Raw genomic sequence first — 15,912 nt, forward strand, 5'->3', positions numbered from 1 at the left:
TGGAGGGCAAAGCACAGGCAATGCAACATGACCACGTCCCACCCTGAATGATGGGTGGGGAAAGCTCCTGATGCTCCTTGCGAAATGCTTTCACTGCTGCCTGCTACGCACTCCACTGCAGGGAGAAAAATTGCAAAACCAGCAAATATATTGTTAATCCATTTCTGAAACGCTCTTCCCCACCTCTCCTGAATGCTGCCTTTTCATCTGATGCTTTACACAGCTCAGCTTCTGCTCCTGATGGTTCAGATAGCTCCTCCAAAGCACAAAGCCTCTTGCAAAACCTCACAGGGAAAGCAGGGTCTGCCCAAGCGATGATGTGTAGCACGATTGCACGATCCTGGCTCCACTTTCTGCTTCTCCATGGAGTTCTCTTCCTCAGGCTCTGGCTATGCACCTGCATTTGGGTGGGCAGCACACATGCTGCAACCCCTAGGCCACTGGACTGTGACAGCAGCTTTGATCCCAGTGCTGAACGGATCTCATTTATGGGGTCCCCAGGCAGTGCTCTGGCCTTACACCACCGTGCCCTGATGGCTTTGGGGAGCAGGTGGCCACTCACAGCTTGCATTATCAGCACGGTGGTGAAAGCCTCCAAGGGTCTGGTGAGCTCAACAGCACCTGGACCCAATGCAGATCTCCCAACACTTTGGTCTGCAGCCACAGCCCACCACAGCCACTGGGCATAACGAGGCCAGAAGTGCTCAAGGAACATGGAGATGTGGCCCTGAGGGACACGGTCCGTGGGCATGGTGGGGTGGGGGTGGACTTGGGGATCTCAGAGGTCTTTCCTGATCTTCATGACCCTATGATTCTGTGAAATGAGACTGAGGAGTTCATCCCTAAAGGCTGAGCCAGTCCTTGACGTGTGAGACAGGGAAACAGTGCAGCCAGGTGCCGGGTCCAGCTCTGTTATCCAGGCTGTTACACTGCAATGCTGAGCTCCAGTGATGCTACAAACAAAGCCCTCCACCATAAAAATCATCAGAAAATGACCTCTAACTGTGGGCAAATCACAGGTTTTACCCAGAGCTGTTGACTAATCCAGAGAGAGCTATCATCCATTCTAGGAAGCTCTTCCCCTCCAGGTCTATCATTTCCTTTTGCTCTAAAACTGGAACACCAGAAGCTCATAAGGGAAGAAAACTCAAGGGAAGCAAAAGCTTGAGATTTCCAGCAAGATAGAAAACCAGACAAAAGCATTAAGTCGGGAATAATAGTGTTTAAGAGCTGTGGGTGAGACAGGGCAGATGACGTATCTCCTTGCTATGAAGCTGTCATTTACAGTCACCATCTGAGGCAATGCACTGATAAAAGTGGTGTCTAAGTTGCAGCTCTTTGAAGCAGGGACACGGACATGGATTGCCTGTTACTCCTCTTAAATTCCAGAAGTATTAAGAGCAAGCCATTTCCCTGACTGCTGTACTGGCTCACCTCCCTGAAATGCCTGAATTTGCCCGTGCATCTCAAAGGCCTTTAGGGTTTCTCAGAAGCAATCCCAGCACTAGGAAAGAACAGCAACTTGGTCTTCAAAAAGAGATTTGCTTTATCTCTACCTCAGCAAGCCAGGAATTACAGATGCCTTTAAATGCCTTTAAAAATGCTGAGAACCTGCCTCATTTCAAATAGCTCTTAGGCTCATTCAGTGTCAGCCTAAGCTGGAGGTTGGGAGTGGATGTGTGACCTGTTAATACACCTCTGGAAGAAGCAAAACAGAGGATCCTGAGCGCAACTGGGGAGCGTGGTGTGTTAAACACGTTAAGCAGATTTAGGCTGGAGGTGATGTGGCCCCATGTGCCAATGGCACTCGGGATTCATGGCCCCTAACTGCAGTCCTGTTAGGTGGCTGCTCCGACCATGGTCGAGATAGATAGCATCCAGAGGGCTGACTCATCCTGACCTGACAGATCTCCAAGATAGAGCAGATGAATCACTGCCGTACCTCTCTCTGTTGGCTCTGGGAGGAGTCTAGATGACTTGTTAAGACAAAATGGCTGATTTTCAGATAGACCAAGTTTTGTAAGACTAATTTTACTGTGAATCCTTCATGAGTCCCAGTCCCTTTTTCCCAAAGGGCCCATATCATATCCTGAAGACCATTACCAAAAGCTTCAAGAACGCAGCGCTGCTAAGACCCTTGTTTCTGGAGAAAGATCTTCCCAGACCACCAGTGCCCCTTCAGAGAAAGGCCATGAGCTACATCAGCCTGCATCAAACCAGAAGTGACTGAACTGCTCTGTGCAGTGTCCTCTGTGGTGTCTATTGGAGGCTCTGATCCACATAACAACCACGCAAACCATCCACCAGCACAGCAGCACCAGGGCCAGACCCAAAGCCCCCCCAGCCCACTTCTTGCAGGAGCCAGAACAGAAAAACAGCAATAAACCATTTAAACACTACAATTAATTGACTCATGAAGCTCTGAGATTCCACCTCTGGCTTGGGACCCCCTCAGCTGCAGATTGCTGGGGGTTCTGAGGAGTCCCTGGGAAGGGATATTGACCACAGGGGCTGCGCCTGCCCGAGGGACACGCTGCTCTGACCCATCCTGGACACTCTTGGCCTCACACCAGGCTGAAAGATCACTGTCTGGGATTTAAACAGCTCAGCAAAGGACTCTGAAACAGCTGACGTTGAGGTTGACAGACAGTGTAAATAAAAATTTCAAAGGCATGCCAGTGCTCCCAGTCCTCCCCACGGAGCACGCACTGGCACCAGACCCAGTGAGTGACATTATCACTGCCTTGAAGCAAACAAGTGCACCACGGCCATTAAAACGGATGACAGACAAATCTTTGTGAAGCTGAGGAATGCTGATGCTGTGAACAGGCAGAGGATCTGGCAGCAAGCAGGAAACACTGCAGCCCTCTGTCTCTGTGCTGGAAGCCAACATAAGCACCTTTCCTGGTTCAAACCTTTGATGGTTGGCAGGGAGCTGCTTTGCAGCCCCACAGTTGCTGAAAGGAGCCCTTTATTTTTCCTGTATTCAAATGCCAGATCTGTGAATTGCGCTTTACAGCTGATGAGAACCAAGGATGAGCAGAATGCAGAGCCCAGGCGGGGGGGCAACATGAGCACACACAGTACCAGAAGATGGGAGAGTCTCAGAGAGCTTCTCAGTGCATCTCTTCTCCAGTTTCAAAGAATACCTTTTTAAAAGTCCACGTGAGCCTTGGCACTGGCTGCCCAGGGAGGTGGTGGAGTCACCATCCCTGGAGATGTGGCACTGAGGGATGTGTCAGTGGGCACAGTGGGGTAGGACCTGGGGATTTCTGAGGTCTTCTCCAACCCTAAGGATTTTATGATTTAGGGTAGGAACAGCAGCACTGTTTCTGATGCAAACTCCCTGATATACCCCCAAAACTGCACTGATTTTGTTCTATTAAGTTCCTGTGCACAGAAATAAGAATTGCACCACGGATATGCTTTAAGATTTAACAGAGATGGGAGTCTGAACCTACAGCCTTCAGACAGCTAGACAACGTGTGTTGTTGGGATATTAATCCCTGAGACCAAACTAGAACTCACACACAGTGTCCCCAGCCACATTTAACACTGATATCAGGACCTTGTTGCAATCTACTCATCCTCTCCCTCTGCACTGAAATGCTTGCTGGAACAGCCATAACCACGCACGACCTCTCCCAGGTAAATCTCTGAAGCACTGTGGCCTTGCCCCCAGCTCCTGCTGGAGGATGCTTTCTGTACAGGTTATGCCACAGCTCCCAGATAAAAGCATCTTACCGGATATCCCCAGCTGTTTCCCATTTGGGTTTTGGTGTAATAACTGCCCCGGGACGTCCCGTAGCCATAACCATCAGCTACGCAGTCGTACATGGAACCTGCAAATGGAAAAAGCACTGTCAGTAGGAGTAGGAAGCAGCAGACCATCCCGGCCTTTTTTTTTCCCCAGTGAATTTATAACCTCCCAACTTATCAGCAAAGAATAACAGAGTTAGAAAACCTGTAAGGAACACAAGACAGAAAGTCAGCAAACCAAGCCTTTGTCATTGCAGGCAGCCCAAAGAAGAGGTTTACTCCAAAACCACATCTAAACTGCAATTCCCCTCTGTACCAAAGAGGGAAAATGCAGCAACGACAGCAGAGCAGTGAGGTCCCAAGCAAGGACTTACTCAAACACAACAGCCACAGGCACAGAAATAAAGGAAAGAAGCTGCTTAGCTTCAGAGGGCCCCAGACACGCAGGAATCAACAGCAAAACACTCTCGCCACCCCCTGCCGACCTTTAAATGAGGTCTGGGAAGGGGCGGATCCTGGCTCCATCCCTTCTGGTCACTCAGGTACATCGCATGCAGCTGAGCTGCCCTGGGCTGGCCCTGCCTTCCCACCAGGTGCTCCATCACTGCTTCAAGCCGTGACTTAGCATCTCCACTACACCTCAACACCCTTCAGATGGTCCAAAAGAGTTCAAGGTCATTTAAATTTCATTTTCAGAAGCGCTCAATAATTGTGGCATCCCAAGTCCCGTTACGAGGAAGTACAAACCCTACACTCCAATTAACTTCCAGGGAAAGCTCTGAATATCTAACAAGCTACAAAATCAGGACTTACCTGTCTCAAGTTACACACCTAAACTGGTGGGTAATGTCAGAAATATCCTAATCTCTGTGATGGTTTGATAAGACTCATCTCTTAGATAAACTGGATAAGCTCTACCACAAGGGCCCTGAAGCCACTCAGGTCTCCTACAGCCACCGACCCGTGGAGCATATCTCGTTTATTGCCATGCCTGAGGCTCCCAGAACCTGTTATGTTGATTTGGTACGTGGCTGAAAATTCTTGCATTTTCTCAGGAAGATTGTCCCCATAGATGCAGTATAAGTAATGGGAATTTCTTTCTGCTGTCAACACGACAGGAGCAGCACCACATGGATGGCAGCACCTCAAGGAATGCAGAACAAGCAACAGCAGAGCAGTTGCACAAAGATATATTTGTGCCAAAAACGACAGGATCTCATTTTTTAACCACATTTATAGACTTGAGAGCATTCATAGAGCATTGCTCCAGGACGCCTATTACCATCTCCCCAGCCCCGATTGCTTCCTATATATTAAGCTGCACAGGACTCACTAGTAAGGGTGATGGCCACCAAAATGTGAAGGGAGGTAAGTGCACCAACTGGATACCACCCCACAACTTCCCACCAAACGCTGGAGAAGTGCAGGGCTGGGCTTTGGCAGAAGGAGATGAGGTCTTGGAATGGGAAATCTGGGCCAGGTGACTCAGAGAGGGACAGAGCTGACAGAGGGAGCTCTGAGTGCCGTCCCATAACAGTTTCCTGGGAATTACTTCTTACAGTCATTCTCCCAGTCTCTGCAAACATAATGTATCTGCAGGCTGGAATTTCCGGACACTGTTTGTGAGTCAACAGCTTCCTTAAATGGAAGAAAGTGTTTCTGGGTGTGACTCGTGGGTTAATCTGACTGGTCCTCCCCAGGATGGCACTGTTCTTCCTGGCATCCATTCCCACCATGCACAGCACTGTAGACTTGGGGGATGAGCAAGGAGACCCCACAAGTAAGCCAGTTTGGGCACTTGTAGATTTAACACATTGATAGGGAACTGTAGAATCGTGAAGGTTGGAGTGGAGGTCTAAGATCAGCAAGCCCAACCGTCAACCCATCACAACCATGCCCACTAAATCAAGTCCCTCACTGCCACATCTACGTGGCAATGTACATCTACATCCACATTCCTGAACCCCTCCAAAGATGGTGACCCCACCACCACCCTGGGCATCCTATGTCAGCGAGTTACCACTCTTTCAGAGAAGAAATGTCTCCCATACCCCACCCTAACCCTGCCCTGTGCAGCATGAGGCCATCACCTCATCCCATCGCTGTTACCTGGAGCAGAGGCCAACTCCCCCCATCCCAACCTCCTTCCAGGAGCTGCAGGGAGAGATGGGGTCTCCCCTGATCCCGCTCTGCTCCAGACTGATCCATCCCAGTTCCCTCAGCCACTCCCCGTAAGACCCTTCACAGCCCCACTGTGACACTTTCCAGGGCCTGAATGTCCCCCTGGCAGTGAGGAGCCCAGAGCTGCTGAAGAGTCGCCTTCACCTCCAAGAACTTATATACAAGAGCTTGTAAATATATCATTATAAAAACCTCAAACATTCAAAGCTGCCTTGCTGGTTGGAGAAGGCGCTTCCCTTGCCACCACAGCACTGTGATTTGTTGCTCTGAGAGCTTGGTCTGAAGGCCAGGCAAAACCCAATGATTTTATGGTGGAGGTGGCTTTGTTTTGTCCTGCAAGTTTACACAGCTCTCTGCCCAATTCTTCCTGAGAGGCAGCTCGGATGCGTGCAAGCAGCCCGAGGGGAGAGAAGGGATATTCCTCAGCTCAACCACCTCGAGAATAAAGACTATACGAGATGGTCACCAGTCCTGAGACTCTGGGATAAAAACAGTATCCAGAGAAAAATGGCCAATCTAAAACCTCCATTAAATCGGGGCATAAAACTAACCGCAGTAGCTAGGGAATGCAAGAGGTTGCCCAGAGAGCTGTGGGTGCCCCAACCCTGGAGGTACCCAAGGCCGTGGATGGGGCCTGGGGCAGCCTGAGCTGGTGGGGCAACCAGTGCACGGCAGGGGTGGGGATGGGGGGGCTGTGAGGACCCTCCCAACCCAACCATTCCATGGTTCTGTGCCTTGAAGAGCTTTCACTTAAATGCTGTGAGGGCCAGCGAGCCCTCCCCTATGTCGTCAGTCATCTATTAGTGATCATTGCAGAGCAAAGTAGGACCTTGCTGTAACGCACTGTGCCTGAGCCTTAGGACCCTCTCGATGAGTTATCTGCACTCTTCAAAGGCAACTTTAAACCCTTCTGAAGCTTACAGACTGACAGCAAGGAGGAGAGCTGTGTCGGAAGTTGTGTTGAACACAGCAGCAGAAGACTTCAGCCGGACACACGAAGCTCACAGGGAGCTCTGTGGCAATGGGAGGCAGATTAATAAACATTAATCAGTGGCAGGGAAAGGCAAGACGAGAACCCGGCACTGGTAGTGCAGGCTAGACAGGTTCAATAATAAACCATGCACAGCTTTAACACAATGAGGATGATTAAACATAGGAAAAAAGTAGTAAGAGAAGAGGGCCTGTGGGAAGCACAAAGCACGATGCCCCCTAGGAGAGAAGTGCTTGAGAAACCCCAGAAGCTGAGATTCATGCAGGAGTGACCACGCTGCGTGTTTGCCTGCTGGCCTGTATGAGCTAAGGGGTTGGTTTTTTGCTCAATAATCAGAAAGGTTTGTGGAAGAGCTTTCACTGAGTCGTCTCACAACGGGGGAAGGTGACAGACGTCTTCCAAGCGCTTCGTGTCTCCAAAGCCCTCTCACTGCACATCAGCATAATGACCCCATTAGGTTTAGATGGGGCATCTTCCAGCAGCAGCACAGCAAACCTCTAACACAGCTCAGCCACGAGACGACGACACAGCACTGCCGCGATTGTGTTCCTCAGATCCCATCTCCCTACTGCCAACCTCAGGCAGGTCGCCAGCAAAGCCTTCCCCTGCACACAGCCCTGGGCAGCACTGTGGGCCAGGAGGACCCAGTCCAGCTTTGTTAGCCGTGACACCACATTCATTTTCCCCAAGAAATCTGCATTATTCTCAGATACAGAGGAAAAGCCCAGTGCACGCCAGTTTGGGATCACCTTCCCCTGCTGGGGCTGCGCCCATGCCCCATTGTGCATGCATTGGGTGACACCGTGACCTTCAGACAACAGCCACAACATCTTGGTCTCCAGTTAGCCAGAGGATTTTAGGTGGACATCAACAGCACTTTGCTAAGGGAACCTGCACCACAGAAGCACCAGCTATGGTATGCAGCAGCTCCCATCCCTGCTGCACGCAGCAGGATGCACGACCACGCTCCCCACCCTACGGACATGGCTGCATGCATACCTGAATTGGAAAGCTCTGCTTCACTCTCCTGCTCAAACCACAACTCAAAACACAGTGACCTGGGTCGATACCCAACCAGAGACATGCAGGGAACTGCATGCAGAAGGAACAGCACTCAAAGGTTTATCAAGAGGTTTTGTTAATCCCTCATCTCGTGTGGGGAGCATCTCTTGAGGAGTCACATGGGGACGTATGCAGCTGATGCTGGAGGAGCATGGGTCACAAACACCCCGGGAGCTCTGCAGGCACATCCCAAGCTCAGGTCCGTGTCCGTGCGCAGGCAGTGCAGGACGGGACGCCCACAGAACAGCGATGAGCATTGCTGTAGGCAGCTGCTCCAGCTTTGATGTCAGGGAGAGCAGGGATAGGAGCAGTGTGTGGGCATATCCCGGAGCCATGGGGACGCGGAGCAGTTCAGCCCCACTGTGCTCAGGCACCGTGTCCATCTGCACCCCGTACCACTGCTCCTCCACCCCATGCAAGAGACCCCAGCATCCCCTGGCTCCAATCCCCCATGAAAAACCCCCCACAGAAGCTCGCAGCAGGGGCACCCCACGGCACCTGCCCTGGCCCCAGAGGGGACAGTACCTCGGTTGGAGTGTCCCACGCTCGACGACACCGACGACTTCTGCTTCTGCCGCTTCACCGTCATCATCACCTGCTCCTGGACGCGCTGTTTTCCCGTGCCCTTCGTTTTCAGCTTGTGATCCGAGGGCAGGGCCAGCGTGGAGCTGGCCTGGTCTTGGAAGCACTCATATGCCAACGCTGTTTTCAGTGGGGAGTGAAGCATGGCTGCGAACCGGGTGGGACGGGGGGCTGCTCTGCACCTGACCACGCTCACCACACAAGGCGACAGCGACCGCGTCTCGTTCTGGGGTTAATCTCCCGAACCCCTCCTTGCCATACGTCCCCAAGCTGAGCGTGTCTCAGGGCTCCTGCTCCCAGCTCGGCTCCCCGCCGTGTGAGCAGGCACACCCTGAGCCAGACTGGATATACAGCCCTGCCTGCACACACCCACACGCTCCCCACCGCCGCCGCTCGTGGCCCTGCAGGGCACGCAGCTCTGCTGCCCTCGCCCCAGCTCTGCCCCCCCCCCGGGCTGGGGGAGTCCTGGAGGGAAAGGGGATGAGGGTGGGAGAGGGGTGGGTGCTGCCTGGTGGGGGTTGTGGGTGTGGATGGGAAGCGGTGCTCGTGGGCTGGAGGGTCTCCTGCACTGCTTGCTCGTGGTATTATTTCCCATTGGTGTTCGTTGGGTTGAAGTGGTGTCCCAGTGCTGAATGTGTGTGGGGGGGGTTCTGCTGGGAGGCAGAGGTGCGTTCACTGTGGGTCAGGGGTGCAGTGCTTCACACCGTGCTCGTTCCAGTGGGGGATCCAGGTGATGCTCCCAACTCATCCTGTCCATCCACCTCTCCATCCTCTGCCTGCACAGCTGCAGACCCAGACCCCTGAGCCCAGGATCTGCACTGCTCCTAATGGGGAGGGATTGTGAACTCACACAGTGCGCTGTTGTGATGGGAATAAGACCCCTTCCCATAGGGGTCACTCCATGGGCAGCGACTGCCTTACACCCTGGCTTTCCCCCGTGGAAGAATCAGGACAGCCCCCAGGCAAAGCTCTGGGGCCATCTATGCAGGTAGCTTGGGGCAGCACAGGGGAAGTGAGGACTATTCTGCAAGAAGAATACAAAAGGGCTCAGCAAGATGAGGAGCCATGCAATGGGTTTTGGCTCTGAGAGGTTCCCCAATGCTGTGGGGTCCTTTGCAGAGAATCGAAGCCCTTGATGTTGGTGGGATTGGTTTCAGGTCACCGTGGTGCTGACAGCTCTCCTGCCAAGCCATGGGAGGTGATACAGGAGGGAGACATGTGGGGGACATGTGGGGCTTCTTGGGACCCCTCAGCACTGCTCCTTGAGCATAGGACAGGGGCAGGAGGAGCAGGCTCCTGTGCACTGCCATGGAGAGCGTTCCCACTAGAGGAAACCCCAACACTCGTCACTCCACTCGTGGCCCTGGTGCTGTCAGCTCACAGGTCCCTTATGAGACAGAGCCAGAGCAGCTGGAGCTTAAACACTGCAGGTTCTCCATCCCCAGGGTCCCAACCCCTCACCCAAAGGATGCACTCTGTCACCCAGCAGTGGTCTGAGAGCACGGTGGGCATTACCCAGGTGACACGAGAAAGACGTCCCTGCTGCTCCCACACATCGTCACGCGGTGGAGAAAAGTCTCCACACTTCAGTCCGAATTAGGAAGAGCCCAAGGGAGGGAATCTCCCAGGATTCTGCAAGGGATCCAAAACCCGAATCTGAAAGAGCAAAAAGTGCTTAAATAAAGGAGTTTGCTGCACCTCTGTGCAAACTGCTCTGAATCACGGGCTGGGGATGCTTGCTTAGCAGGGCACGGTCAGTGTCATCCCAGCGAGCCCAGCGCAGCGCAGCTTGCATCTGCAAGCGCCTGGAGCACATTCCCTGTCTGCATCTCCGTCTGGAGCTCACAGCATCACGGGAAGGCTGAGCAGGAACAAAACCCGAGCCAGAGGACGGCGAACAACAGGCAGAAGTTTGGAGAGCTCAACCCAAATCCCGGCGGATGGAGGGCAGAGGGGTCCGGAGCCGCGTTGCGCATCCCGAGCAGCGCATGGCGATGCCGTGAATCACCGCTCCGCGCCCCACGCGCTCGCGGGGACACACCTCGAGCATCTGGCCGCTTCAAAGCATTTTTGTGCGAGTTCCTGGGATTCCTGCCAGCTGGCTGATCGCAATCAGAGGGCTCGACGGCCCAACGCTGCTCCCGGAGCGGTGCGGGGCTTTCTGTTCAAACTTGTCAGGCGCTCCTGAGCTGAAGGTGTCTGCAGAGGGCTGCAAAATCCGCCGGGGGAAAACAGCCATCCCCCCCCCCCACACACACACACCTCCTCCTCCCCAAACCCCGTGGCTGTAGGAGCTCTGCTCAGCCTCTCCTGGGGAGAGTTGCTCCTCGCACTCATGGCACTGCGTCGTTTTCTGGGTGGTGATGGGGGGGTGACAGTGCCCCTGGCAAAGACCTCCCCCGGTGTGGATGAATGGGAGGAAAAGCCCTCTTTTCTCCTTAGAAAGGAAGGGCAGCTCGCAGAGAGCAGCACAGAGCTCCCTGCACCGAGCTGGAAACCTTACACAACGGAGATAAAACACCTGGGAACAAAATCAGTGCCTCGTTCAGGTGTGCTGTAACTGATGGATGGAAGAATTAACGCAGAGGAGCCGACCCGCGGCCCCGAGCAGGACCAGCTCAGCTGTGTTGCTCCAGACCTTGTCCAGCTGAGGTCTGCTGGAGATCCCACTGCTCCTCGGTTTCAGTATTTGAGTGCTCTCACAGTGAACTGTTTTGCCCTAAGAGGAATTTCCCATCTTGCTCCTGTTGCCTCCCTTCCTCTCGCAGAGCAGCTCATCACCATCGAGGCCGAGGATATTCCTTGTTCCTTCTGCCCCTCCCTAACCTGGGCATCCACTGCCAAACGATCCCACCCTTCGCTCTCATCTCTGATGAGCAACAATCTCACAATTGTGACCATGCCTTGGTCAGCAAGCATTGAGCTGCCAGGGCAGGGCAGGCACCAGAGGCGTCTGGGAGGGGATGATGATGGTGATGATGGAGATAGAAGAAGCTTTGAGCTCCCCTCTAGGGTCAGGCTGTCAGGTTGCTGCATCCACCCAGCTTTCCTGCTTGGGACAGTGAGTCTGGGGTATGGAATTGGGAAGAGCCAACCCTGAGACGACCTAGAAGTGCTTCAGAGGCTCTGCGGGGTGCACGAGTGTAACCTGGATGGTGCCTGGTAAATGTAGCCAGCTCAGGTCCTGCCAGATGCACCTGCTACCCCCAGGAGCAGCTGGAGAAGGGCTGGAGCACCATGGGATGATGCTGCCAGGAATTCATGGAAGCATTGAGCGGTTGGATTGGAAGGGATCTTAAAGTCCCCCAATGCCAACCATGCCCATGCCATGGGCTGTGTGCCCCCACCAACTCGAACTGCCCAGGGTGCTACTCAGCCTGGCACACACAGCTCCTCTGGGAAACCTGTGCCACGAAGAGTTTCCCTCTAGTATCTAATATAAATCTGCCCACTTTCCCTTTAAAGCCGTCTCCCCATTTTCTACCCCATCAGACCATCACTCTCCCCCCATCTATAAGCTCCCTTCAGGTCCTGGAATGCCACAGTGAGGTCTCCCCAGATCTTTCCCTTCTCCAGGCTGAACAAGCCCTGCTCTCTCAGCCTTTCCTCAGGGAGAGGAGCTCAGCCCATGAGGCACAGTGCAGGAGACGGCTGCAGCAAACTTCTGTCCCTGCAGATGGAGAGCCATGCGGGGAGGCCAAGAGCCATCTCACCCAGGCAGATCCCTGCACTCCTCCTCGCCTTCCCGTGCTCCCAGCATCCTGCCCCAGCTCCGAAACGCTGCAGGGAAGGGAGAGCTCGTTCCCACCGAGGAAGGAACAGAGATGACAGGGCCAAATTTAGGCAGGGAGAGAGCGCGTCGATGGCGCGAGGATGCGCTCGATTCCACGCGGTTGTGAAATCCTTTGTGTTTCTGGTGGGGGAGGAAACCTCGCAGGCCGCTTATGTAAGGATTTAGCAACACGTCCCAGCCTCACCCGGCTCTTTGAAGAGGGGGTTGGCTCCGGGATGGGGCGTGGAGGAGGGCAGGGAGCACTGTGTGCCCCACGATGAAGGGGCTCAGCCCAGGGGTTGTGCGTGGCCACGTGTCCCTGGCACAGAGGGCACTGATGCTGCGATGGGGCACAGGGACACGGCGTGGGGAAGGGATGCTCGGGTTATTTCTTGAGGACACTGCCTTCTTTAACAGCACTGGAGATCAGCAGGGCAGGCTGCTGGGTGACCCTGCATCAGCCTCTGTCCCTGGGCTGACGGCAGCCCCTCCCTCAGCCCCCACATCCTCACTGTGCCCTGCTGAGACCTCATCCCATAGAAGGAACGGGTCCAGCAGCAAACTGACCGGAGCAGAGATGGTCTCTGTGCAGCCAAGCTGGCCAGACATGGTGGTTTTTAACCACAAAGTCTGACATATCTTCTGGGGAACAGAAAGGACAGCAGTGGGACGTGGCTGCCAATGGGGTTAATAGCATTTGTCCACCACCCCTGCAAAGCTCAGGGACAGAGATCTGCAGTGTGAGCATGCCCAGGCTGCAGAGTAGGTTCACCACTTCTGTGATACCAAGAAGCAATTTCTCTTTTCTTTAAAGACACGGTAACTGCTGAGGTTGAAATACACATATAATTTTATTAAAATTAAACATTAAAGACTGCACTGCTGCTCAGGAATGGCTGAAAAAAAAAACCCCAACAACCCCTTACCTCCCTTCTGTAGATCAAAGTGCTTCGTCTTCCTCTTGTAATGAGATCAGTCTGATGTTTTATACAAATGTTTGATCTACAGAAGCAGAAAGGATGTTCCAGCAGTTACTAACCAGCAGCTGCCCCGAATGATTCGTAACCTCCGACATCAGTCAGAAATCAGATCCCTCAGAGCAGAAATGGGCTTTCATGTAATTTTTCTGGGCTGCTCTACTCGAGGCCGCATCTCCTGGGAGTTTCCCTCTGTGGGCAGCTGAACCTCACTGCCACCCAAACAGAGCTTCAGGGGAAGAGAGGGAACTGCTTATCCTCGGCCAACACACAGCATCTGGACAACCTCCACCCACCCTGGGGAGGGAGTGAGGACGGCTCTGTGGCTGTGACACCTCCAGCTTTGCAGTGCTGTAGCAGTGGGAAGGACACAGAAGTGCTGGCCAAGGGATGTCCGCTCAGGAGGACCACACATGAATCCCTGGTCTGGATTCAGGGGTCGTGGAGGGGCTCCCAACTGCCGTGCCTGAGGACACCTCCCAGTGATGCATCTGCTGTGTCTATGGGCCACGCTATTCCAGATCCACGTGCTTGCTCACAGCATAGCTGTTATTCTGAAAGGGTTTTTAGCCCAGCTTAAATGACAGAAGAAATGGGAGGGCAGTGGTAGGGCGGGGTTATATATAAAGCATGGAACTGGGAGGGTGCTGTAGGGCATGGCACAAGGATGCAGGGCCCGTTGGGGTAGTTTGGGAGGGCTGTGCAGGTCAGAGGGAGCCACACTGTGCACAGGATCACCCATCCTGCTTATCAGTAGTGCTCCTGGAGCAGACTGCCCTCGGAGAGGCACCCAGGCTTTGTCCAAAGAGTGAGCAAAGCTGGAGGTGCTGGGTCAGCACCTGGGCTGATCCCCGGGCCCTGCTCCTTGGCAGCACACACACTGCCAGGACTTCCTGAGCCCTACAGAGCTATAATCCTGCAACCCCCTGCACCACAGGGCCACGACAGCAGCACCTCATGGCAGAGGTGAAATGGCAGGGATGCTCCAGGCATCTGCAATACAACACCAGCACGGAAGAAGCAAAGCAAGCTCCCAGGGTGCAGGTGCCCCACGAGACCTCAGGATCACTCGTCATAGATCACTAGTCACTAGTGCAAAGCTTGCTCGGTTTGCTTGCCTTAAAGGCTCCCAGCACAGCAGGAGGAGGTGGTGCAGCCCTGCTGAGGCACGTACATGTGCACAGGTGCTCTCCTGCAGCCCCACCACCCTTGGGACCAAGACCTTAAGCTGAGATTTGCCTTGCTGGACGAGTTTTCAAAAGCAAGCTATCAGCTCCCTGCTCCTGTACACGTGTCCGTCACAGAGAGTTCATCCTCTGCCTGAATTGAGCAACTCCACTCTCCTCTTGCATTACTGAACCTTTCAAGCATCGTTTGATAACCAGCATGAGCACAGCTCTGCAGGCATTGCTTCATCCTTCGGCGTGCTTTGCCCTGCCAAAACTGTCTTTCAAGCTACCCATAAATTATGCTTCCCGGTCGGCTTTCATCTGCTCCCCATGCAACGGCTGAGAACAAAGGCCAGGAGTGCCACGCCGGGCCGAGGAGCTGAGGGCTGGGTGCAGGAAGCAAAACAAGCACAGCGTGCTGCAGCCTTGCAGCAGGGAGGGAAGGCCACCCAAGAGCTCTGGTATGGAAGGAAAGAGGGCAGTGAAAGCTGGTTTTTTTTTTCCTTGCAGAGTTGCAAAAGGATGAGAAAAGCAGCAGTGGGAAACGCCCCTCTCCTGGCAAAGGGGCTGCAGGCAGTGTGCAGGCGTGGAGAGATGCACAAGGCAGCAGATCCTGAAAGCCACCGCGTGGGGCACCTGGACGGGCTGGCAGTGCTCGGAGCTGAGGTTTGGGCCACGTCAGAGAGCAGCTCTGCTTGCACGGGAGCAAGGGAATAGGAGGAAGTGTCACTTGCAGGGTAACAGAACTTCCCAGGTCAGTGCCTCTGGGTCTGCCATGTAAACGTGCATCTGCTGGAGAAGGCTGTGCCTGCTGAGGATGAGGAGGAGCCAGTGCCAGCGAGGCTCAGGGGAGCAGTCAGCTGGGAGGGCACATCGCAGGCTGCCCACCTCCCCGACCCTGCAGCTCCAGCGGTGGGGGGCCCTGCCCGTGGTGGGGGGTCGAAACGAGGTGGTCTTTGAGGTCCTTTTCAACCCAGGATTCGATGATCCAGGAAGGAGGCGTTCACCCTTCAGCACTAAGACACGCTGGTGGTAGCTGCCATCCTCACGGAGCACAGCAGAGCTCCGGAGCGTCCCGAAGCAGCGGGAATTGCGGGATGCTCGGAGCTGGAGAGCCCTCTCTGCACGCAGACCTGGAGGGCTCTGCAGCGCTACAGCTCCTCTCCCTGGAGACGGAGGGAGGATCAGAGGAGCACACAGAGACCACTGCAACCCCTGCTGCTCCCTGCCCACCCCACCCAGGAGGTGGGCACAGGAGGTGGCAGCTGCAGCTCCAGCCCCGCACGAGGACGTGCTCTGTGCCCTGAGAGGATCTTGGTCACAGCAGCACGAAGCTCCCCCAGACAGAGGTACCCGTGCACTGCTCTCCAGTTGCAACAAGCATCTCCCAGCACAGAAGGGTCAGACCGAGCTCAGCTC

At 54.3% G+C, this 15,912-nt stretch overlaps 2 protein-coding genes across 2 annotated transcripts in view; one reads left to right on the forward strand and one right to left on the reverse strand.

The window, feature by feature from the left end:
- The window catches only part of PKP1 (plakophilin 1), a 32,391-nt gene extending 23,515 nt beyond the window's left edge, over positions 1 to 8,876 (reverse strand). Inside the window, exons 1-2 of the mRNA XM_065747441.1 lie at positions 8,519 to 8,876; positions 3,745 to 3,842 (exon numbers count right to left, since the gene is read on the reverse strand). Of these exons, the coding sequence (XP_065603513.1) occupies positions 3,745 to 3,842; positions 8,519 to 8,720 (300 nt within the window). The 5' untranslated portion in view covers positions 8,721 to 8,876. The remainder of the gene's footprint in view (positions 1 to 3,744; positions 3,843 to 8,518) is intronic.
- PHLDA3 (pleckstrin homology like domain family A member 3) overlaps positions 1 to 15,912 on the forward strand; it is a 135,137-nt gene that overhangs the window by 64,719 nt on the left and 54,506 nt on the right. The window lies entirely within an intron of this gene.

This window comes from Cyrtonyx montezumae, unplaced genomic scaffold (assembly GCF_038088225.1).
Source record: "Cyrtonyx montezumae isolate F1298 unplaced genomic scaffold, pur_monq_1.0 scaffold_45, whole genome shotgun sequence".
Classification (NCBI taxonomy): Eukaryota; Metazoa; Chordata; class Aves; order Galliformes; family Odontophoridae; genus Cyrtonyx; species Cyrtonyx montezumae.